Source organism: Cuculus canorus, chromosome 4 (genome assembly GCF_017976375.1).
Source record: "Cuculus canorus isolate bCucCan1 chromosome 4, bCucCan1.pri, whole genome shotgun sequence".
Classification (NCBI taxonomy): Eukaryota; Metazoa; Chordata; class Aves; order Cuculiformes; family Cuculidae; genus Cuculus; species Cuculus canorus.
Genome location: NC_071404.1, coordinates 30242251 through 30267368, shown reverse-complemented (window position 1 = coordinate 30267368; position 25118 = coordinate 30242251). Strand labels below are relative to the sequence as shown.

At 36.8% G+C, this 25118-nt stretch overlaps 2 protein-coding genes across 9 annotated transcripts in view; both read right to left on the bottom strand.

The window, feature by feature from the left end:
* Positions 1–15925, bottom strand: part of CEP135 (centrosomal protein 135) — a 37303-nt gene extending 21378 nt beyond the window's left edge. For 2 of the 4 annotated variants that reach the window (XR_008449794.1, XM_054066144.1), the window contains exons 1-14: positions 15749–15925; positions 13651–13771; positions 12503–12676; positions 11198–11388; positions 10516–10683; positions 9084–9225; positions 7407–7491; positions 6320–6448; positions 4401–4616; positions 3784–3849; positions 2742–2892; positions 1544–1737; positions 924–1067; positions 228–371 (exon numbers count right to left, since the gene is read on the bottom strand). Coding sequence is in view for 3 of the 4 variants with exons in the window: in XM_054066144.1 (XP_053922119.1) it covers positions 228–371; positions 924–1067; positions 1544–1737; positions 2742–2892; positions 3784–3849; positions 4401–4616; positions 6320–6448; positions 7407–7491; positions 9084–9225; positions 10516–10683; positions 11198–11388; positions 12503–12615 (1743 nt within the window). In the remaining variant the exon portion in view is untranslated. Of the gene's footprint in view, positions 1–227; positions 372–923; positions 1068–1543; positions 1738–2741; positions 2893–3783; positions 3850–4400; positions 4617–6319; positions 6449–7406; positions 7492–9083; positions 9226–10515; positions 10684–11197; positions 11389–12502; positions 12677–13650; positions 13772–13938; positions 14652–15748 lie in introns of those variants that run through there. The other 2 variants (XM_054066146.1, XM_054066145.1) reach the window with 2 other exon arrangements.
* A 503-nt stretch (positions 15926–16428) lies between these two features.
* Positions 16429–25118, bottom strand: part of EXOC1 (exocyst complex component 1) — a 29517-nt gene continuing 20827 nt past the window's right edge. For all 5 annotated transcript variants that reach the window (XM_054065171.1, XM_054065170.1, XM_054065172.1 and 2 more), the window contains 6 exons: positions 24698–24774; positions 23924–24152; positions 22769–22952; positions 20382–20581; positions 18347–18541; positions 16429–17581 (listed from right to left, as the gene is read on the bottom strand). In XM_054065171.1, the coding sequence (XP_053921146.1) occupies positions 17429–17581; positions 18347–18541; positions 20382–20581; positions 22769–22952; positions 23924–24152; positions 24698–24774 (1038 nt within the window). In that variant the 3' untranslated portion in view covers positions 16429–17428. The remainder of the gene's footprint in view (positions 17582–18346; positions 18542–20381; positions 20582–22768; positions 22953–23923; positions 24153–24697; positions 24775–25118) is intronic.

The following is a 25118-nucleotide window of genomic DNA, read 5'->3' as shown; positions in this document are numbered from 1 at the left end:
TTGTGCTTGCTCTCAGACACCTAAGGTGTGTTCGTCTCCCTCTAACCCCCCCTAGGAACTGAGTTTACAAGGATAATTCAGACAATTCGTCTCAAGAGAGTCTGAAATCAGGTAAGTTCAAAAGCTACTGAAAAGGGGAGCTGACAGAGAAATGCAAATACAGTATCATTGTACAAGCCTTCCCTATAAGCCACCTCGCTAGAAGCAATGAAGCTATAAAAGCTCACCTTTAATTTTTCTCTGAGGCTTTCTTTTTCTGCCATTAGTCTCCTAAAGTCAGTCAGTGCAACGTCTCTTTCTTCTTCCACACGACTTTGAGAAAGTAAACTCTGTTTTGCTTCTCTTCTCATCATATTTAATTCATTCTGAGACTTTTAAAAATGATCATTTGTTAGTATACGAGGATTACAATTAGTACTAACAGAAAAGAAAGTTCCAATGCTTTTATTACCATAGAAGTGCTATTATAGTCTTATTTTTCCATAAACATAACTAAAATATACTCCCTAGTTCACGCAGTGGTGTGACAACATGCTGCCAACACATTTATCATCCCTTCACAGTACCAAGTATAGCCTAACTTCACTCTGTTTTCATATCAGCTAGCTATCACTTCTTCCTTGCTTTCTAGCCTGTATTCTTACCCAATTTTCTCATGCATACTACTGATTATTTTCCCTGATCTTTCTCATTTCCGAATGCTGGTAAGTTATAATGGCTTTGAAGTTAATACGCTAACTTTGGCATACACAATTTTATTAACAAGTAATAAATATAGTTATATATATATATAGTTCTTGATTGTATTCTAGTATGTCTATACTCCTCAAGTTCCATTACAGAAAGGTTTTTCATTTTGAATAAACAACAGTGGAATTGTTAATCAGTTATTTCAGCATCAATTATAAACAGTATCTTCTTACCTGTTGATAAAGAACATTTAATCTATCTCTTTCTGCAGTCAATAATTTGACATTGGACTGAATTTCTATCATGTGTTTTTCAAATCTGTCTAACATGGACCGTAGCTCGTCTCTTTCTCTCGTGATGAATCTAAGATCTTCACTCTGCAAAGTGATTAATAAAATGTATGCTAAAATACACCATGCTAAAATATTTGAATAGTTAATACCAAAAAGAAAGAACTCACACTATTAGTAATACATGAAAAACACATAGTACATAATAAATTTTAATTGCAAGAAAAAGTCTGGCGTTAGCGGTATAACAAACTGTTAAGGAGAACAAGTAAAATTGGTAACCATGAGATTTCAACTTTTGTCTGTTTACCATCTAGTTCTATTTATGTCAAACAAATTGCTCAATAACTAATCAATATTAACATCTGAATAGGAAAATAAAATGGAAGTTCACTGGAATTCTGCTCAGTTAATTTTTTACACTAGGAATGTACTTTAAAAACTAATATAGTCATTTACTGCTATGAAATTTGAAAATATATTTGATAGCTCCTTTAACAGTTCTACAGTATTTCCATTTTTTCCGTTACTTTTTCAGCTTGTCTTGACAGCAGGAACTTTACCTTCTCTGGAGTCCTACGGCTTGGGCTAGGCCTTCGTTTTATCATTTTCTGAAGGTATTCTAATTCTCGCTTGTAATAATCTCTGTCATCTTCTAAAGTCTTTACAAATGCATCTAGGCGAGATGGAGATTTGTCTCCTAGGGCTATACCACATTCTAATCTCATTCTTTCTATTTCTAGGACAAGTTCTCGTTCTGCAGAAAAAGAAATAAAAACAACTGTATAGGAAACTCATGAATTCCCACAGAGACATTTGCACTTAGGACAGATGAGCTCCCAGCAATGGTCTGGGCAGCAAATCTGCTGAAAAGGATGCAGGAGTCCTGGTTGACAGTAGGCTAAACATGTCAGTAGTACTTTGGAACCTATAGAAATGTAACAGCATATTGGGCTGTACAAATGGAGACAGACTGAGAGATGTGATTATTCCCCCTTACTTAGCGCTCATTAGACCACATTTACAATAGTGTTGTTGAGTACAAGAAAGCTGTTAATAAACTTGAAGGAGTCCAGTAGAGGAGGAGCAGAATATTTGTCAGGAAATTGACCTGTCCCTGGTCAGGGAGCAGAATATTTGTCCTATGGAAATGGCTGAAGGAACTGGGCTTCTTCAGCCTAGAGAAGAGCTGGGGACCCAAGAGAAGGCTGACAATACTGCGAGAGGGTTACAGATAAGATGGAGCCAGCTTCTTCACAGAAGTACAGAGTAGGTGAACTAGGAATAATGGTGATTAATTGCTACAGGCAATTACAAGAAATACAGAGAAAACATTTCTTACTCCAAGGATAAACATAGCAATGGGTTCTTAGAGAGGCAGTGGAATCTCCATTCCTGGAAGTTTGCAAGATCCAACTGAATAAAGCTCTCAAGAACCAGTCAGAATTCACTCACTCAGAAAGACAGAGAATAAAAAGTTTTGGGCAAAAGAAATTATTTTGTATGAAACTGCCACAGTATTAGTATTAGGACGCCCTGTGGGATCACAGTAAATAGCTCAGTTTTTGGCTTTCACATACAGAATAAAAACATGTTTCCATAACAGTTTTCACTTCAATTCTGACTGAAGACCTACAGTCTTCTTTTCAGTTGATAATATCAAGTCTTTCACTATTATTAACTGTACCTTAACTAGGTACAGTTTTCTATTTGAGAAATTATAGGAAGATAATCCACATGAATCTACATTTGATGGTTTACCTTTTACTTCGAAGTTCTCTGTTTTTTCTGTCAACCTTTGTTTTTCTCGTTCAAGCTGGTTTAACAACACTTCAAGATTCTCTTTATCATCTGTTTTCCCAAAGAGTTCTTCACTCAGTCGCTCATTCTCTCTACGACATGAGCACAACTCCTAAAGTAACAAGTATTATTGCAAAAATTAGAAGTGCCAATACAGACATTTGTAAAAAAATATTTAACATTATATTAAACTTTTCATATTTGACACTATATGCTTCTTTTTAACCTGAAGTCCACCAATTGTTATTATACTACTTTTTATGACATCGAAGTAAGAATTACTTTTGACATGGTTTGCAGTCAGTAACAAAACAAGCAAGATTAACTCGTTTAATTTAAGAAGCCAAACCAGAGGGATAGTGGGATACAAACATGGAAAAAATAACAAAAGCAAGAAATAATTTTTAATGGCATTTAGTGACACTGTTGGTGTTATAGTATATCTCAGTAACCCAACACTGCTGCTAATCGAAGGCTACTTGACATGGCTTTCATACATTCTGATGCTCTGAAAAAAGAAATACTTTTTTATTTTCAAGTTCACTAGACATACTAGAACAAATATGCTATATGCTGGAAAGAGTTTGATCTTCAAGGAATTGATAATACAGATGTTTTTCACCTGGGCTATAATGTTTTTTTTCTGAGTGATCAAGTATTGTGTAATTATTAACATGCTGATTAAGAGACAAAGTACTTTCTAAATTAAGAAAATCTAGGATGACATAACTAATTTCTGCTAAAAATTATTATGTCATGGTAATTACAACTTCAGATAGCAGTAATAAGGAAACGCACAATAAGGACATAGTGACACATACCATCTACAGAGCTTTGTTAGCTCTTTCATTTATCAATTAGTACTCTATTACAATAGAGTTCAGGGGTACTGTAAAAGTTCTCATTAATTGTTAAATTGTTAGTTTCTATACTAAATGAACGAATCACGTGGATGACAGTATGACAGAAGTGCTACAAACAAGAACTGAGTATTTCTACTTACTGATTTAAGCCTTGTTATTGTTTCTTCAAGTTCCTGTATTTCATTGTGTTTTCTTTCAATTTCTTTCTATCAACCAAAATTAATCTATATGTCAGAAGATATGCATTCAAAATGACAATTCCTTTGTTACAAAAAAAAAAAAATTAAGCAAACAGACTGTTTTCGTAAGAAATAAAGCATGATTAGTTCCTTGTAACCTGCCAAATTTTTAGTAGTAAAGCTCCTATGACCTAAAAGCACAAAAAAAATTTGGTATACACACCCGTGCTTTTTTTGAGCACAACAATTAAATAAATCGCATTGCATGACTCCTCATAGAAAAAAATCCTCAAAGCACAAGAACTACCTTTAAGTCATTTTAAGTACCTCAGAACTGTACTTCATACTAAACTAACAGAAGAAGGCAGATTGCCTCTTAACTAAACTCAGCTCACCTAATACAGTAAAGAGACAAAATAGCTATGATGAGTCACCTTTTGCTGAAAACTTCTACATAGTATTAAGTAAAAAATGTCTTTTTAATTTTCCTTTACATTAGGTCATTAGTTGCAATTAAAAGATATAAAGCCACCTGAGAGCCAGGCAGATCTTTCACATTGTAACACATTAGTAATTACCTTCGCTTCTCCTATTTCCTTATCAGCAGTCTCAAGCACAATTTCCTTGTGTCTTTCCAACTGCTGTGCCAAGTGGTCTATTTCATTCAGTTCTTGACACAGTTCTTCATTTTTATTGCTTAAATGCACTACTTCACTAGGCACATTTTGTTTAGAATCCAAGAGGTCTTGAATGCGATTTTCAAGTTCTTTGTTTGTTTGCTGAAGGTACTCAACCTGAAAGACAATGTTCATTAAAACATTAATATGTATTATTAGACTAGGTAGCAAAAGTTCCTCCTAATCCTCTGAAACATAGTATTTCTATATTCATAGTAAAAAAGGGACATCCTGATAAATATGGCAGTATTTTCTATTTTTAGAGCGTGATGCTTATAAACATGAAAAAATACAGTTTTACAAAGGCACAAGGTGAAGGAATTCATTATTATAATGTTCTTTACCTGGTCTCCAAGACTTTGTTTACTCTAAAAACAAATTACTGAAAAGCAGAGAGCTGTATAGAAGAAGCCTATCTTGGGCATTAGTCCAGCAGACCCAGCGTACTCTGAGTTGTCCTAAATTTCACAAGATATGAGGGCACATTCTTCTCTCCACCTCTCTCCTCTTCTCCCTCTATTTCTTAGGCATAGTCTCACTGTTACTCCTTCATGAAAGTGAAGCTCCACAGATCAAATTCCTAAAATCTATCTTGCCCTCAACGTATCTCACCACCTTCAACTCAACATCCTCAGAAACCCTGCTCTACACACATCATTCTTCCCATTATACTTTTCTATGAGAGTAAACAGAAGAGAGGCAATGATTTACAGCAGGAATAAAAAATAAACACTATGCTACACTACCTAGGAAAATGGGAGCATGGAGTATCGTGAAAGATTCAAGATAACAGAGGGGCTGGACCTCTGTCTCCGCACAACTTTCCTTACTATTCCAGAATGAATTATTACTCTAAACACAGAAGAAAATCTGAGCCCTTTCATAGTCATGAATACTACTACATAGAGATACCCATACACTCATTGTCAGAGAACAAAAGTAGTATATTAGCACTGGGGCTGAGCAAATAGTCTTGAAGAAGCAAAACCAGCTTTATGCAGCTCTGGGCTCATTTCTCTGTATAATCAATTAGTGTTCAGCTGGATTTAGTAATTCAGGATCCCTGAACAAAGCCGTACTGCTTTTTCAAGTAATAGCTCGTTCTGTATTTTTGCAGCACTGAACCTAAGATAATAAATTCTGTAAACTGGCTCTCATGCCACTGCACATCATGCATAACAAGTATACGAAACATCTAACTCAGTTGAAAAAAACAGGGCTTTACCTGATCTGTACTCCAGCCTTTCTTGTACTTTTTTTGAATCCTTATTCTGAGACCAATACTGAATGCATGCTAATATGCATGGTAAACACAAAACATCTACACCCTATCCTTATTATTTTTGAGCAAGTCTATGTTGGAGTAAAGGTGGGGACCATTTGGACTCAACAAAGAAGATTCCCTCGTTTCTGATGAGACTATGTGTGGGACTACTCCTTATCGTAGGTATGTGTTACCATTGCTAGCTCCTAACACAGAAAGGGTATAAATGAAAAAATAACTACAAAAGAAAATAAATATTTTCAAACTTGGTGGAAACAGTGTCACATATAGAATTTTTCTGAATACACTAAACGTAACATTATTATGTACAGATGCAAGTTCACAGAATTCTTTACTAAACCCACTCTAATAGACTTTTAAAAAAAGAAATGAAATTTCTGTAGAGAAGAAATACTACCACCCAAAAAGCAAAGCAAGTTAAACTGATTGATTTTATAGTTAAGTGGGTTTTTTTCCCAAAAGCTAGAAGTTCTGTGGATTTTTTTGATTGCTAGTATTTTTAGTTTTGACTAAGCAAAAGTAATAAAAACATTACCTGCAAATTCAAATGGTCGATAAGCTTCTCATTGCTTTTACTTCGTGATTCCAGAGAAAGAACCTCATGAGAACGCCCACCATCCAATGCCAGCACTAGGCGCTCTATTTCTTTGTCTCTTAGCTCAACCTTTGATGGAAAAAAATTCCCATTATTTGGTATCTTCTATGACATTTAACGGAAGCGTCATTCAAATATCCACCTATAGAACATTCAGTAAAAAGATATGCACCTAAAAATGCAATTTTTATCTTTAATAGCTGATTATTTTTTACTCTGGGTTTTTCTGAACAAAGTGATTTTTCTGAAGTAAAAATAAATGAATCAAATAGAATATGTGGGGAAAAAATAGTGGAACAAATCCTTATAGATTATTTTCTTGAAAAGAAACCAGTGTTTTTCGTTTAAAATGAAACGAATTAATGTTGCAAATTAACTGCCCAAGATCAGCATTTAAATTCAGGGAAAAAAGCTTTTAAATCAGCTAATTTGGTGAATATTTCAGTCTGAAAATCAAAGAGCTGAAAAACAGGGAATACCGGAAGAGGAAAACCAAGATGTTAACCAAAAAGAGGATGGTGTCCATTAATCACCAGAAACTGAATGTTATAACAACATATGAACAATTGATGCAATTCCCTCACTGAAAGATTATACATATCTTATCAATCTACTCTAATTAAAATACTGTAAAATATGTTGTTCATAAATTAACATTGAAAAAAAAAAATTAAAAAATATAACCAGTCCAAACAGTGAAAAAAACTATCCTAACATATGTGTAGAACAAATTATTTTGGAACAGTTAATGCTTCCACACATTGTAAATTCTACTTACAATCATAAAGTTTAGCCTATTTAATGTCATTTTAATACACAAAATAATCAGCAAAAGTAGCGGGCAAGTATTTTGTCATTGCTGCTGTTTCCAAAAAGAGAGGAAATACCTCAACATAGGCAAGCTAGAATACTTGTATTTCACCAGCCCTACAATGCTTTCCCAATACGGTTAAAACACAAATTATAATCAAGGCTACTACAATGGCTACTACAGCCAGATAATAATGCAAAAAATTGGTAAACATACCTGTTTGCTACAATTTTTCATTCCACGTTCACATATCTCCAGTTTTTCCTGTAGTTCTGTTACTTCTGACTGAAGTTCATGAATTCTGAAATGTATTAATACATAGTTTATGTGTATTCATGGAAAAATATGTACACAATGATTCAATATTACTATTTTCTCTTTACTCCTGAACGTAAATATGTCACAAAAAAACCCAAAAAACCAAAAAAAAGTTTCATTCATACAAAAGATTAATGCAGAACCGTTGTTTGAGATATCGTAATGGGTTGATCTTGGCTGGCTGCCATATCCCCACCCACCTGCTTTCACTTCTGCTCAACAGGCTGAGAGAGAAAACAAGAAAAAATAAAAAGCTCGTGGTCAACAAAGATTGAGATCTTTTAGCAGGTATTAAAACGAGCAACATATCAATGTCTCAACTTGGGGAAGACTAATTTAATTTATTGTCAATTAAAAACAGAGCAGGATGAGAAACAAAGAAACTAAAAACACCTTCCTCCCACCCTCTGCCTTTTTCCAAACTCAACTTCACTACCACTCATACCTCCCCTCTACCCCAACTGGCGCAGCACAGATGGGTAATGGGAGCTGCATTAACTTCCTAACACTTCAGCTTTGCCACTCCTTCCTCCTCACATTGTTCCCCTGTGCCAGTATGAGGTCCCTCCTTAGGATAGAGTCCCTCATGAGCTGCTTCAGCATGGGTCCTTCAGGAACAGACTGCTCCAGTGTGGATCTCTCATGGGACACAGCTCGTGCCAGAAAACTTGCTCCTGCATAGACTGCTCTCCACAAGCTGCAGTTCCTGTCAAGAGCCTGCATCAAGAGTTGCAGTTTCCTTCAGGGTGTATCTACTTGCTTGAGCACGAAGTTTTCCATGGGCTACAGTGGGGTTAGGTGCTCTGATGTGGTGTCCTCCACAAGCTGCAGGGACAACCTGCATCAGCATGGTCTTTTCCACGGCCTGCAGGGGAATCTCTGCTCCAGTGCCTGAAGCACCTCCTCCCCCTCCTTCTTAACTGACCTTGGAAACAGGATTGTTTCTCTCAGATTTCTTTTACTCCTCCCTGTCACTGCCACTGCACAGTGTTGTTTTTTTACCCTTTCTTAAACACATTTTAACAGAGGAGTCACCAGCTTGGTTGATGGACTCAGCTGTGACTTGTGGTGGGTCTCTTCTCAGAGAGGCCACCCCTGCAGCCCCCCTGCTGCAAACACCTTGCCATGTAAACCAGTCTATATAAGAAAAAAGATTTTCTTTGGACCTTTCACACTATAGGTTCCCAAGCGAAAAACAGTATTACGAAAATCAAGAATATTTTAGTCTTCCAAAATAAACAGGAAATCAGTTTACTCCTATGCAAAACATTAGACCTAGCTTCTTTTGCAGAACATCCAATGTAAAATTAGCTATAATAGTAAAGCCAGTACAGAAATCTAAAAAGAAATCTTTTAAAGGAAACAAGCAGCTTATTAAATATCCATTGCAACTTTGTCACAGGCAACACTGTCAATCCCTAAGCAAAATCTATATAAGAACTATAGTGCTCTTAAAACATCATGAAATACCATTTTGTTCGAGGAAAATTCGAAAGGCAGAAGGAAGCAGGGGTTGAAAAATGACTGTGGATATTTAACACCAGTACTTCAAAATTTAAACGTTCTTTGGATTACCGATTATCAGCCACCTGAAGAAGGTCTGCGATGTAAGGGTCCTCTGGCTGAGGAACTGGATAGGCACTAACACCTGATGGTGGGACAGGCTGGTCTATCTGCATGCGCTGACGCCTGAAGGGAATGCTTCTTTTTTTGCCACCTAAAAAAGCCCCAAACCAAATGCCTATTACTTGGAGTTAAAGCAAGGGAGTCATCTTTAATACAAAAGGAAATTTCCTATTGATTCCACTGCTTCTGAACTGACACATTTCGCCATTTTAATCTTCCTGTAACAAGTTCATAAAATTTATATGTTATAGACAACACCATTGCTGTGGGTTAGTATTAGCTTTGACAAAGTTCAGTTTTATGATAAGGAAACAAGCAAAGGTCAGTATAAGTAACTTTCACCAGTGCTTAAGACCCTAAATATTCTATAGTTCAAACTTGTTGAATCTGGTACTGATTTATCCCAATAAAAAACTAACATCATGAGACATTTTGTTTTCTCATGTAAGAACTATTTTAGGATGGAATTAATCTCTACATTGTTTAGTAATGTTCGTTTTTGAAAAAATATTATAAGCATACCAAGCAGAGTAGGTTATTTGCTTGCATGGTAACATTATATTAAATGCAAAGAAAAACACAGTATTATTTCCAGAGGGAACAATTACTCCAAATCACATAATTAAATAAGAACATATAATATTTGATGCCATAGTACAGAAAAATCCCATTAGACTAGTGACCAAGGGGCAGGTATGCAGAAATACAAACAAAAGAGTAACATGGCATCTTTGAAATAAAGGGCATGAAATGCAGAAAGCTGTGGATAAATAGGCAGAAATTTTAATTTCACCTAACTATCTTTTAATTTTCCTCAGATGCCAAAAACAGGTAATTCAATGACTTGGAAAGAAAAGACTATTACAAAAGTTCACAAAATACTTCTCTTTATTTCCCTTAGCTTGAAGAAAAAGGAAACCCCGGAGAAAGAAAGTAACCCAAAAACTTTCAGACAGTTGGAATATTTGTTTGTAGACTTATTTTGCATCTTGCTACTGCTAGACCTTGGTTACAAAAATCCGAATTAGTCATTTAGAAATCATCAATTAGCTGTTAAAAAGATTCAAGTGTCAAAAAACTTGCTTCTGACAAGGTGCAGCATGAAAAAGCGACAGTGCTTAGAATTCACATTTTAATGTTACGGTCTTCTACGGAATTTAAGTTTGCATTCAAATTTGTCCTAACATCATGATGTGCTAATGAAATTGCTTCCATACGGAGTAAAAGACCGAATTCAGAGCTGAAACATCAAAAAGGAAATGTTATTCGATTGGATAATTATTTTACTGCAGTTAGTTCTCTTCCTAGAATGAAAAGATCATGTTCTGAAGAACCAAAAGCCCAGAAAAATATGAAAATACCTATGATTATTTACACTTACCAGGTGTTTGTACCACTGCTTGCAGATTCTTCTCCTGAAGCTGCCGAATTTTTTCAGTCTTGGCTTTGTTCTCTTTTTCTAGTATTTTAATTTTATGTACATATTGGTTATAGAGAAATTTCAAGTCAGATGCTTCATGTTCAACCCGCCTTAAGGAGGCTTTCAAATCTTCAAGGGAGAAAAAAAGCAGTATTATCTGTCATATTCATTATTACTTTTCCTAGTAGAATCAAAGTAAGCATAAAGACAATCTTGTATTCCTTTTCCATAATTTTCAAATACTCATAAATATCTATATACATATATACACAAATGAACACACCAAAATATATATTTATGCAGATTATACAAATAATACCCCTTTGTAGAATAAAGGGACATTTAACAGCAGTAGTTCTTAATTTTAAATTACAAAGTATCATTTCAAAGGTATGAAAGAATATGTTAAAATTTCTAAAAGTTTCGTGTTTGATTCAAATAGTGATTTGCAAGACCTCAGAAGCTTTTTAATTACAAAATAAATGCCTGTGCACGGGCCTTAATTACTTAAATGTACCAATATCAATGACCACTCACATTCACTTATAAGTACAGATAAACGAATTTGCAGATCAAAGATTTGGCCACAATTTTATTCTGCACAGACGGATGAAAAAAAAAAGCATCATAATTTCTATATTACCCTTAATATGACGATCAGATTGCTCTTTGAGCTTTAATTTTTCTACATGTAGTTCATTATTTTCCCTGGTAAGTCTAGCATTCTCTAGTTTATAAGGTTCCAAAATAGCATCATAATTGCTGCATTCCTTTTCAATTTTTCCAGCAGATAACTTTGCACTGCGCAAGCTCTCAGTTGTATGAACGAGGTCACTAGGATAAAGGAGCATCAGACATGTTACAAACGTTATCAACCTTTACATTGCAGATGCAAATATTTATTATGACCTGAGAAACACAACCCTTTCCCTGAGATCATGAACACTATAAAACAAGTGGGTTCAAAGAAAGGCAAAGGGACCATTCATGTAAGAAAAACTGAAAGACAGAAATCATTCACTTAAATAAAGTAAATAAAAAAGGACGGGACAAACATAAAAAACATATATATATATATATATTTAGAATGCATATGAAAGTTTACATCTGATAAGTCAATAAACTCTCATTTCTACGTGAAATAGTTAAAACTGGCAAGATTATTTTTTTCCTCCATTCACTATGTAAGTTGCAGCACTACTTACCACAGAAGAAACTTAAAAAAGAAGAATTGAAAAGGTCAGGTTATTAGTATTTACAGGGAGATCAGAAGCTCCGTAAGAGAGATTAGCAGCTATAAACATTTTTGTGAAAATAATATAAAATAATATAAAATTAAAAGGCAGTGATTGAGAGAGTAAATCGATGTTGGACACCAGAAAGAGACTTAATGTTGAAGGCAAATTACTTTACATCTGCCTACCCATGGTACTTCTATCTGTATTAGATTCTACAGGGCAAGGGAACCACATTACCTACATTTACATCATTTAGCTAAGTATACTTTACTATGGAAAGTATTACTTTGGATTACTATGGAAATTACTACATTTGTCATCATATCAAAGCCATGAAAAGGGAGATACATTAAGATTAGCTAAAATTTTTTTCAGTCCTGTTACGTGTTCTGTAAAAGCTGCAGAAACAATAAATTTAAAGCACATATCAATAGTGACTATCTTAGGTCACTTATGATGTTAGAAAAGTTGAATTTTCCTACACCATAGGTCCTTAGAAACAATTCTACCTAATGAAATGAAATGAAATTTTAAGACGTTCTCATCACTTCAGCAAACCGATATGACTTCATCATACACAGGAACTGAACATTAGATCTGAAATAACATTGCTAGAAAATAATCTTCAGACTAAGTGTTCTCCCTTATACACCAAAAATCAAATACCTACTATAAGATTATTTGTTTTTAATGAATCTCCTTTTGAATACCTAAAAAGCTTTTCCACCAGAGGTAAACTCTCCACTCCCAATGGTTGCCGATAGCCCAGTTGATCTAGACGTTTCCTGAGATTAATGAACCTTCGCTCTGCAGTTGCAGTCATTTTAAACACACCTCCAAAGCAGCTTTAGTCACAGTAAGAAAAATAGGATACCTGCAAAAGACTGTTACAGCATTTGTCCTTAAAAGAAGGAACAATACAGAAAAAAATAATGGAAAAAACTGTTTTTTGTGAAGAAAATACAGCGCACAATTATGTTCTTGAAATTTAAGTAAATAAAAAAGAGAATCATAAAACAACTCAAAAATTTTAACATAGTTACATATTTCTTTAAAAAGAAACATTTACCAAACATTTGCCTTGGCAGATATTTTTCTCTTTCCTAACATCTTAGAATATGGACATAAATTTTTCTTTACAGTATGTAAGAACTGAACTCTGAAGATATCTTTCTGTTGGAATACTAAGAAGAAGATTCTGATTTTTTGCATCATGGTCACCATGGTACCTTCCTCAATGCAAATTGACAGATTATTCTTAAAAAAAAAACATATACTTTTTCTTCATATATAAATCTTACTTTCAAAGTTCACATCTGAACGCAGATGAGAATTTTGGGTTTGCAACGTACATTTGAGGGAGTAAAAAATTTTATATTGCTATGTCTTTCCAGATTTAAAGACAGAATGAGAAAAAAAAATGGAATACTGAAGTTTATGTTCCTCAACGTGTGAAAATCTCTCTTCAATAGTTAGAAATATTTCTGAAAAACAGTTATTTCTGTAAAACGTTTTCCCTTACATTTCTTCAGAAATTTCAGTATTAACCTACTGGCTGCAAAAAACCTTTTTTATTGAGGGTGACAGACCACTGGAACAGGCTGCCCAGAGAAATTGTGGAGTCAACTTCTCTGGAGACTATTCAAACTCCCCCTGGACATGCTCCTGTGCTACCTGCCCCAGATGAACCTGCTTTAGTAGGGAAGTTGGACTGGATGATCTGTAGAGGTCCCTTCCAACCCTGACCAGTCTGTGATTCTTCCCAAGTCAACTCACTCCAGAATACCCTTCTCTTTGAAGAAATTTAATAGCCTTCTGAATCACAATTGAGTCGTGATAAAAGGTATGTTGAACTTACTGGATTTGTCTGTAAACTGGCGAAGTACTGGAAAGCACTCTCAACTTTGATACTTCCCACAAGGCTATGTTAGCTGCTTCACATCAATCATTATCTAAGTATTTCATGTAATTTAGTACTGCTAGGAAAAAAATATAATTTTCATTTCAGATGAAAAACAGACAATCAGATAAAAAAACAAAAGGGAAATGAAAATTAAATCAGGCATTTCCAGACAAGGATTTATCAAGATGCCTAAAGGAGTGCATCTTTCATTCGTGGAAGAAAGATTCTGAAACAATAGTTTACTTTTTTGTTCCTCCTTTCTTCATGAAGATTACTAAAGATGACAACTTTCATGTGCTTCATTTTATGACATGATCAGATGGTTGTGAGCAGCATTTCGAAGACCTAGGTGTTCATGAAATAGATATATTTAGCAGGTATGAACCATTCCCCGTTGTTCTAAGCCACCAATGACTGAAATTGAACATTGACATGAAAGATGAGCAATAATGGAACTGTGAATCCATTTCCATTAGGCTGTAAGTACAGAATCAATGTGCATGAAAATGTGTGACAGAAGCAATGTTAACAGGTTATCAGGCTAACTGTTACAGGTGGGATACAAAACAGAAAAGCTTTAGCACATTGGAGTCCTCCTTTCAGTCTGAAAACAATGCATCGGAACTCATGGTGAGCATAGGTTAAGAACCGTTATTATCTGGCTTAATTGGCCAGGCGCAGGAAGCAGATGTCCATTATCAAGAACAAAATATGCTTCTGTAAGCGAAATAGCTACCTTAAAACTTAAACTAGCAAAGCATAGCTAAACATGTTAAAATGCCCCTCTCCACAAGATGCAGTACTTGTATTATCCATAAGAAAATGGAATAATAAAAAAGCAGAGCAAAGATGTATCCTTCCTCTGGAAGACATAATACGGTCACTGAGCCATGTAGAAGAAAGAAAAAAGTACACAGCTAACAATGTAACGCAAATAAATTAGCACAGACAAATTTATCTGCTATGAATCAGTTTCTTTATTCAGTCTATAACATTAATACTAAAAATAATTATTAACTAGAGTTTCCAGTCTCAGTTCTGGGAAATAACAAAATGTGTTGTTCATCCATTATAACCGATATGCTACAGGCTTTTTTTTTTGGCATGTGTGTGAAACATGTCTACAAAACAACCGTTCCTGTCCTATAATTAATTAGTGGCCAACTAGCTCGTTCTGCTATAAAGATCTAGTTTTGTTTTCACTCAGTAAAAAAGGTATCTAGTAGATTAACCCTTTGACAATGGCAATGCTGCAATAAATACCTCCATGCAGCCCACAGACACCATAGAACCATAGAATAGTTTGGGTTGGAAGGGACCTTAAAGATCATCCAGTTCCAACCCCCTGCCATGGGCAAGGACACTTCCCACTAGATAGGGCTGCCCAAGGCCCCACCGAACCCGGCCTGGAACACCTCCAGGGATGGGGCAGCCACAACTTCTCTGGGCAACCTGTGCCAGTGCCTCACCACTTTCATGGTGAAGAAATTATTCCTACTGTCTAGTCTAAATCTGCCCCTCTCCAGTTTATACCCATTGTCTCTCGTCCTATCACCACAAGCCTCTGTGAACAGTCCCTCCCCAGCTTTCCTGCAGCACCTTCACGTACTGGAAGGTCGCTATAAGATCTCCTCTGAGCCTTCTCTTCTCCAGGCTGAACAGCCCCAACTCTCCCAGCCAGTCCTCGTACGGGAGGTGCTCCAGCCCTCTGACCGTCTTCGTACAGAATCATAGAATAGTTTGCGTTCGAAAAGACCTTAAAGATTATCCAGTTCTGGCCCTCCGGACATGGGGATTTGTATTTTGCCAACACAAAACCAACTCAGAATCTAGAAAAACAGGATCTTCTTCTCTAAAGAGCCCTCAAACCGCCCAAGTTCACGTTGCAGCACAAGAAATCCCTCTGGGTTACGGGCCTGCTCATTACTCGCGCCCTAGACCGGCCACTCTGGGCCCCTCAGCACCCCCAGCCCTCACACACAGAGGAGCAGCCGCTGTCTTCTCAAACAGGTTTATTTTCACTCTTTCCGCGCTCCCTCTTTCTCGTTCTTACCAGCCGCGCCGCTAAGAGCAAATCCTCGCGGGGTGCCGCTCACAGGAGCCGCTGGGGCCCCGAGGGAAGGAGCCCGGGCTCGCGGGGGCTGCCCGGGGCAGGGCACAACTCGGCGGCCTCAGGGGCCGCGGGCCCCGCCGCCCGTTTGAAAATGGCGCGCGGCGCGCAGCCCACTTCCGCCCCATCGCCCCGGCAACGCGGGACGCACCACCCGCCCCGCCAACGTCCGCGCGCCCCGCCGCGCCCCGCCCCGCCCGGCAGTGCCCGCGGCAGGCGGCCCCGCCCCCGGGGGCGGGACGGTGCGTCACCGACTCCCACCCAAGGCCGCATTAGGAACTTGGCCAGAAGGAGCTGTCTCCTGGTGGGAGCTGCTGGCTCTGCAGAGGAACAGCCCACGAGAACAGGTTGGCTCTTACCTCAAGTGGAGACGCGTATCTGTCACTGCCGGCTGTGATCCTTTTCCATAGGGTCTCCCATGCTCTTCACTGTCTGTGGTACAGCCGCCCGTGCCACAGTTGCTGGGGCCCAGCTGCAGGGATTGGAAGCGTCAGATGTGGAAGGGACAAGCGCTCTTCTTTTACCGGATGTCTATACTACTTCAAGAGAATGTCTGCTAAGTGTAACCATTACCTCACCTCGGTAGTGCTTTGGGTACCTTTTCTCACATGCACAGATGCTCTAAGCAGGTAATACATAACTGGGAGCAAGTGTTTTATTAATAAACAAAAACCAACCAGGAATTAATGAGTGTTAGTGTCATTAATTAACCCATTTTCCTTATGGGTTTTACAGCATCAATGTTAGTATTTGGGGGGTTTTTATTCTTGAATCTCTATCTCAAAAACCAAAATCTTACCCATCTCCATGTTTACCTCTCTAGTGTGCCTGTTTTTATTCTGCATACACTCCAACCCTACCCAATGACTTAGCAATTTCCTCAAGCTGTACAGGAAAACTGCCTTGAAATCACAGGCAGCTGAAGCTCCAGGACAAGGAAGGGGGTTTACATATATACCAGTGCTAATTCATATTAAAAGAAAAAAATAAATGTGTTGAGAAATAGAGTAATTCTACTTCAATGCCCAGAGACAAAACAAGGGAAATAAGTGCATTTTCACCTTTTTCAAATAACACTCGATAGAAATAAATAATATGATGATCAGAGTTTAATTAAGAATTACAGCCATAGCCACATTAAACCTCAGAACATGAATTCAGTACTCCCACTGCATAAGTTCCACATCCATACGTTCCAGAAAGAGGAAAGGAAAAGATCTGATAGTCTTTAATGCTTACTTAATCTCCAGGATGTGAAGTATTAGTGAAAACAGTAGTATCCTTTTTGTGCACTATAAAGGTAGTGCTTTCTTCTTTTACCAAGAGAAGGGATTATAAATAAAAGTATCTGAACGTTAGGGAAAGGGAAAAACCTATATCCAAAGTGTTTCAGAGAATTAATATTTTCAAACTGTAATTCAACCCAGTAGAAGAGCAACAAGTCTTCGAAGGTTTCATTCTGCTCGGAGAGACATTTGAAGCAGGAGTGTAACTTGAGATATATGGCAGCTAACTACACATACACATGGAAATCCACCTTTTAAAGACAAATAGCTTTTATAGTGTTTGATTCCCTTATATACAGGCACAAACTTTGCCAGCTTCTCTTTTCCTTTCTGGAACTTAATGAGATTGTGCAATACTGGAGCAGTAGTCTAAAATATCCTGTATAGTGAATTCCATAGTAATTCCTGATCCAGGATAGCAGCGAGCTATCAGCCCTTCAAAGTGCTTATATTGTCGTATAAACTCATCTTGCATGGAATGCCACACAACCTGCCAAAAAAAGGAAACTTCAGGTAATGTCAATTGGCACAACACTCTATATGTGAACTACAGAACACTGACTTACTGATTTGCAGTTCAGGTATAACTTCAGAACTAAACCTTGCTAACAACAAAGTTCAGGAAACTGAACTACATTAAAAAAAAATGATTGAAGTTTTACCCATTAGGTTTAGGAACTTTGATGTTTACAAGACTCCTATCAAATCAGCAAGGCAGAAAACAGTAAAGAGGAGGAAGTTGCCCTGAAAGAGGTACTGCTTTTGTCTTTGAAGAAAACACCCCTAACCAGAACAGCGTTCCTAATTCGTATTTCAGGTATCAAAAGCTGTTCATACATTTGCTCCAGTAAGAATGTTTACAGAGTATAAGAAAAAAAACTTATATACTGTCAGAAAAGATGTAATTGAAAGTATATTCTGCTATCGCGTATCAGCTAAACTTCCTATCAGGTTAACAGTTCATTTAAATCTAGCTTTATCTGCTTCCAGTATATTTTGCATAACAGAGATCACCCATAAATGGACAGCCAGAGAATCACAGAGTTCAGAAAGAAGCTTCCTTTATCTCTATCACAACTCTTCAAAGCAATGTTACAAGTAGAATCAGAGTGGGATTATTTAAAAAACAATCAAAATTCATTGTTTTTCAGAGTTATGCCAAAGCTAGGCACTTCTCACAGAACACATAAGCAAAAGCAATAATAAAAAGCCTTGCATAAACATTACAAGGTTGTTAAGCCATGATTTAGTTTACCTGAAGTAAGTTTTCTTCTTCGCAGAGATGCTTATCTACCTTCTTGTACAGATTATCCAATCCCTTCTTTACTTCCTTACCAGGATATTCCTTTATAACTTTACGAAGCTCTTGTTTATTAAAAGCCAGTTGATAGCTTACTTCCTCTTCTCGTATACCTTGTGCCACACGAGCTTCAACACCTTCAAAAAAATGCTAACAAACAATAACACTAATGATGATCACAAATCTAAACTATCTATCAGCTTGACAAAGAGATGTGCGATTAAATCTTGATTCTGCTTGACAACTGTTATGTGTTACTCCCATTTTTGTTCTTTTAAGTGGGCATGAAGCAGGGCCCAGCTGTAAACATTAAAGCACAGCACAACAATACAGCACTCCAGAAGTATTAGTGTAAATCTGAAATCAATCATTTCTACAATCACAGAGTGGTTTGGGTTGGAAGGGACATTAAACATCATCTAGATCCAATGCCCCTGCCATAGGCAGAGACACCTTCCAGTGGGTCAGGCTGCTCAAAGCCCCATCCAACCTGGCCTGGAACACCTCCAGGGATGGGACATCCACAATTTCTCTGGGCAACCTGTGCCAGTGCCTCACCATCCTCACAGGAAAAAAATTCTTCCTAATATTTAATCTAAATCTACCTTCTTTCAGCTTAAAACCATCACCCCTTGCCCTGTCCCTGCACTCCCTGATAAAGAGCCCTTCCCCAGCTTTCCTGTAGCCCCCTTTAAGTGCTGGAAGGCTGCTATAAGGTCTTCCCAGAGACTTCTCTAGAAGTAATCACGCTTTTCTTTGCAACCTTATAACTAACTTCGAATTGCCCTCAAAATCCTCAAGTATTGAGGCTATAGCCTGGAAAAATACTGGATCTTCTCGACAAACTAAGTAAGCATCTGAATAAGATTTTCTGTACTTAAACCATAACTACACAACAGCAATATTTGTTCATAATTGTCCTCTCTTCTCACTGCCCTGTACCAGTTGGCTCAACATAATAAAAATGGAGGTATGTATGCCTATGGACATACATGGCTCCACAGAGTTAACTTTCTTCACAGCAGCCCACATGGTTCTGTGTTTTGGATTTGTGGCTAAAGCAGGGCTGAATAACACACTAGTGCTTTGGTTATTGCCTGACAAGTCAAACCTGGCCAAAGGGTATTCCATAGCATGTAACATCATGCTCAGCTATAAAAACGACCGTTAGAGAAGGGGGTGGAGGTGGTATTTGTTTTCAAGGTAGCTGTTGCTCAGAAACTGGCTGGGCATCAGTCTGCTTGTGGGATGTAGTGAGCGACTGCCTTTGCATTGCTTCCTTTCTCTCTCTTCACTGACTAAGCTGTCGCTATCTTCACTCACAAATTTTCTCACTTTTGCTCTTCCTATCCTCTTCCCTGTCCTGCTTCGGGAGTGGGCAGTCAGCAGGTTATGGGGCAGCTTAGGTGCTGGCCAGACTCGATCCACAACAAGTGTGAAGCAGCAGTAAACCATTTTAATTTTCAAAAAGAGAATACATCTTGGACTTTTCAGAAAATGAATGGCCGAAATCCAGCTTATAGAAAAAGAAATGAAGACTGGGAAACATTCGGTGCACAGAACTGAGCCTGGCCTAAGTGAGCATTCAGCTTAACACTTGGTTCAACTTCAGACATACAGAACTTATCCTAATTCTTTTCTAATTGTTGAACAGTTCAGGAACTACTCTAAATTTCTCTGCAGTTGAGGTGGCAAAAATTATCCCAAAGCTTCTAATTACTTCTCCCTTGTTCTTTCCTTCCTCAAAACTATTTACGTAAGACAACTGATGTTTAGCCAGTACTATTCATTGCCATGAAAAATTTAGTTATTTTCACCCAAGACTGTTACTCTTACAAGTAGAACAGTCTTGCCAGGCATGCTCAAGCCTATAATAACAAAACAGAGATTACAACAGATTAAGCGATAAAGAGATCAGATAGTGCAAATTAAGCACTTGAAAAAGACTACTCTGGACCATTTAAATGCACGTACACTCAAATATACTTACATTTAATTTCTCAAGAGGCTGTCCAAGTGAATAAATTACATAAGACTGAAGATGATCAGTGTATTTCTGTTTGGCTTCTTTTTTCTCAGCTTCAAGACAAGAAATTTTCAAGCGAGAAAGTGTTGCAAAAATATGGTGGAAGTTCTCCATCATGACCACATCTCTGGGCGTTTTCTGGCTTTCATTAGCTACTTTCTCAACTGAAAGAAAAAGGAAGCAAAATACTTAAGATACCAAAAGGATAACAAAATTCAGGAAAACGTAACTGATAACCATAATACTGTCAGAAGAGAGAATATTTATTTTATGTCAACGATAACCATTCGTATGAGTAATTGTCATAACTGCAACTAAATAAATCTGAGAGCCTTCAAAAGTAGTAACAGATAGGTACAGGTTCTAAGACCATGAAATCTGTACGCCAAAGAAAGTCACTTCTAAAAAGATACAAAGTAGTGACTACATATGGTCATTTACATAAGTGAGAAACATCCCACTTTCCATGGAGGCTTACAGATATGTTTTCATTATCCTTAATACATTCCTTATGACAGAACTATTAAAAAAAGTATCATTCCCCTCTCTGCTAGAACAAAAATCTTCAATGAGGTTGTGGGGTTTTAAAAATGTACTTCCCAGTCTCAATTTTTGCTTAACTTATTAGCTCCATGTCAAAAGGTACTGACAATCTCCACACTTAAAAATAAAAATAGATAGCCATGCACATAACTCTCTTGCTTTCAACCCCCCTCAAAAAACAAAAACAAAAAAAAAAAACCCAGCCAACCACCAAAAACAGGGTAGGCAAAAAAATCTACCTACTGCTCCCTTATTGTACATAAAAGCAGGCTGAAAAAGGATGGCTTCAATAAAGAACACAATTAAGTCTCCATGCCCATTTATCCCTTAATCATTCTGCTGATATTACCAGGATACCCCACCATGAAAGTGAACCTAGGCACCAGAGTATCAGTGAAGATCACAAATTCATTTGAGTCAGAACACTGAGCTGCCAACTAGGGTCTGTTACTGCCAATTTTGGTTTTCCCCACATAGTTTTCTAACTGTCTTTGTCAATTCTAACTGAAGTACTACATCTTTCTGACCTGTTTCAAATATTACTTGTAAATTAAATATCCTACTGCATTAATCACACTGCTCGTGCTGATTTTGTACTTAATTTTGTCTTTGTTACATCCTCATTCCTTACTGCTATCTTCTCCCATCTTTGTCATTTAAGTTTGCTCTGTACTTGTCTGAAACACACTTTCTTCCTTCTTCAGTGTTTGGCTGGCATCATTGTCAACTCCTTTTATAATAAGCTTTTCCAATTCTTCCTACGCTATTTTATCATTGTAAAGTTTTGCCTCTCTATTGGTGTTTTCTTAATTTTAACACTTGAACACTAAGTTCTTACAGAAAGAATAGTCAAGTGAAATCAAATAAAACATATTTTCAAAATTTACTGTCCTATCAGCTGGGACGGTCCTACTGAGTACATAGGGACTCTGGTCTATCATACGATGAAGTAATGTCTCTTCATGATTCCCTAATATGTTCAGAACCACTATGCTGTAATTTCCTCAAACTAGCTTCATTGCCTTTACTGTCTCTTCTTGCCTAATCTTCCCCTGAAGAAAGAGGTAAACTTCCATGGCTGGGAATTGCTATATATAGAGCTGTTTGAAAGTTTGCAGGTATATCAGCACGGAGAGCTCTGTCCATCTGTGTCCTCTCATTTTAAATAGGAATGACAATTTTTCAAGAATTCTTCATTTTGCGTTTACTCTCCCACTTTTTTTTTTTTTTTTTTCTTTTAATGTTAGAACAAGGTTGTTGCTGTTGTTTTTCCAGACTACAGTTGGGAAAACAGGGAGGACAGGAGAAACATTCTGTTGTGTCAGGATAGGACACAAAGGACCTAATCTGCCAAGAAAGGATCAAATTCATAGCCATAACTAAAGGGATTTATTTCAGAAAGGGCTGGGAAGATGTACAGTATTAGAACCAAATGCCAGAGATCCCATCCAGATTCATCTCCTTGTTTAAGCTACACTGGGGCAGAAAAGACAGGAAGCCATGTCAGATTGAGCATGTCACATTACTGCCATCTCTCCCTCCAGAGTCTTTACTACTTCCCTCTGTAACAGCTGAAAATTACTTTAGAGGTATGTACAAAGGGAAATATCTACAGTTTGCTCTTAAAAAGCGTATTAAAATCAAAAGTTAATGCTTCCTCTCCAGGAATAACAGAGGTGACTGATATCATGCTGAAATTTTGGTTATGTGGCTTGTAACAGTCTTTAAAAAAAAAGTAATCTGTTAACTGGAGCAAAATTATACATAAATAGGAGGAAACAATCATTTTAGTAACTATAGCAACCTACCACTGACAAAAACAGCTCTAATAAGTTTTATGTAGGCTTTATCTAGATCTCCTCGCCGTTCTGCATTCTTGAAAATTGATTCAGCGAGGGCTGCAAACTCTTCAAATTCAGCAACAAATGGAAGGATCCCCACTTTGCTCTTCTTGGAGATTTTTACTTCATCCATTTGCTTCATTTGATTACTCTTAAATTTAAAACAGGAACAGATGTTAGCCTCTAATACAACTTCAGACCACATAACTAGTAAAAGAAAAGAAAACCTGTAAAGAAAAAAGGAAGATGGGCAGGGAAAGTCTTCCAGCTTTTATTCTGCATTGTTTACTTACTTAGTATTAAGAAAAAAACCATACTTATGAACCAGAAGCAATTCACTTTTCAGATTCAGCCAAGCTAACAGTTCCTTTTGCTACACAGTTTCTTTAACGTTCCAGTGAAATTTTGTTTCTGCATATAACCTAAAAAATCAGCTTCAAAATATTTTAAGCACTAAACTGATCAAAAATGATCAGTCTTATTATGTTTGCCTAGAGTCAAATTACATTTACAACAAAAAAGTTATACCAGCAGCTGTGTTTTCACTAAACTTGCTGTATTTCATATAATGGTCATATGACACTAGCAAAAAGAAATTTCTGACAGTAGAAGCTGCCTATGCTACTCCCAAAAGATTTCCCATTTTATCTAAACCAAGTTTTTGTTAGATATAAGATAGAAATAACTGAACACATGGAAGAGATGTCTACTTGGCATATTATGCTTAAAGGGGAAAAGCAAAATCTTATTAAGTCCATGGGGTTTTGTTTTGGTAAGTAAAAAAAGGCAGCCTGCTATAGTTTACTTGACTGAATCTCAATAACAGTACAAGTATAAACAAACAACTAAAAATGTCAGTTAGTTCACAGCAGCAAATAAGTTGTCATATTTGTTACAAATAGCCAATTATTGAAGAAAAGGGGACTAGAATAAAAAGAAACACAACCACCAATCAGGTTATCTTTTTTTAAGGTTCAGGCAATAGAATAGCAATGAAGTTACTCATTTTTACTTCAGATTAAACGCAAAAAAATTCAACTATAAAGAAATGTAAAATCAAACTGGGTAGGAGCGGGCTTTCTATATTATGGTTAACTTAATCAGAATAACTAAAGAACTTACAATGCATTTATCAAAGTTCCTTTTGACAGTCACCAAAACGTTGCCAAGTGTTGTGCTGAGAAAGGAAGCTGGGTCCACATTTTGTGCTGTCCATACATGATGACTCATCTTAACTAACATATACAGGGAATTAAAGCTATCAATCTTGTCCCCCAGTGCTATCAGATTATTCAGCTCAGGTTCAATACAGCGAAATATTTTTGTCATCATTTGTCGGATCATGTCCTTCCTATTAAAAATGCATAAGATAAAATATTACTCTTACAGTTTACTAGGCTATTTTACATGCTCTTTTATAACAATTTCGGATAAATTTATATGATATAGTAGTTTCATTTGCATTCAACAAGTCTTGTGATTTTCAGAATGCCAAGGGAAGAAATGCCAATGCCACGCAGTAAAAATCAACAGTCACAGGTATAAAACATTCCAAAAAATATTTTGTGTGGAAGCTGCCACATGCTCAAATTCAGAACTCTACTAAGCATATTTTCGAAAGCATATTTTACATATTACAGAGCCTAGTTTCCCTTTGCAAACCATTAGGGAATTAAGCATCTTTTTTTTTTTATATTACTATAGACAGAAACATCTCTCCTATGTACAAAAATTATCATGTTTACTGACACTTTCAGCATTTAGGTACAAATAAAGAGTTCACTAATCATTTTCACAAAAAGGGATTAATTTCTGATTATAGAGAAAAAAGTTTCATGTGCCAAATAAATTCACGTGTAGGCTTACGAATCAGTAATTAACAACAGCAGTACATACTCAGATGATATTGTTTGTGGAACACCTGAAGTGTGTAAACGAGATAAAGTTCCTCCATCCATTTCCTCTGCTTCATTCTGTAAGGACAAGGAATGTATACACAGGAAGCTGAAAGCTTGTCTCCAATTATATATTTAAGTGATAAGCTTATCTGACAAAACCAACATAATTATCAGCTTGGTATTTGTTTGTGTTTATTTTTTTCTAAAGCAGCAAATACAGTGGTTTGAAAGGTTCTGGCAGTTTTTCGGTCATGTTCCCCAGAATGCAACAATATCCACAATTACTCCCCATTGCCTTCCTACACAGTATGATGAAGTGTTCGTTATCATCTTATGAGGAAACAAAGCCATAGCAAAACAATGATGGCAGTTCTCCTTTAATAGATTTTCTATTGGTCAGCCAAAAATAAAGATTCTGC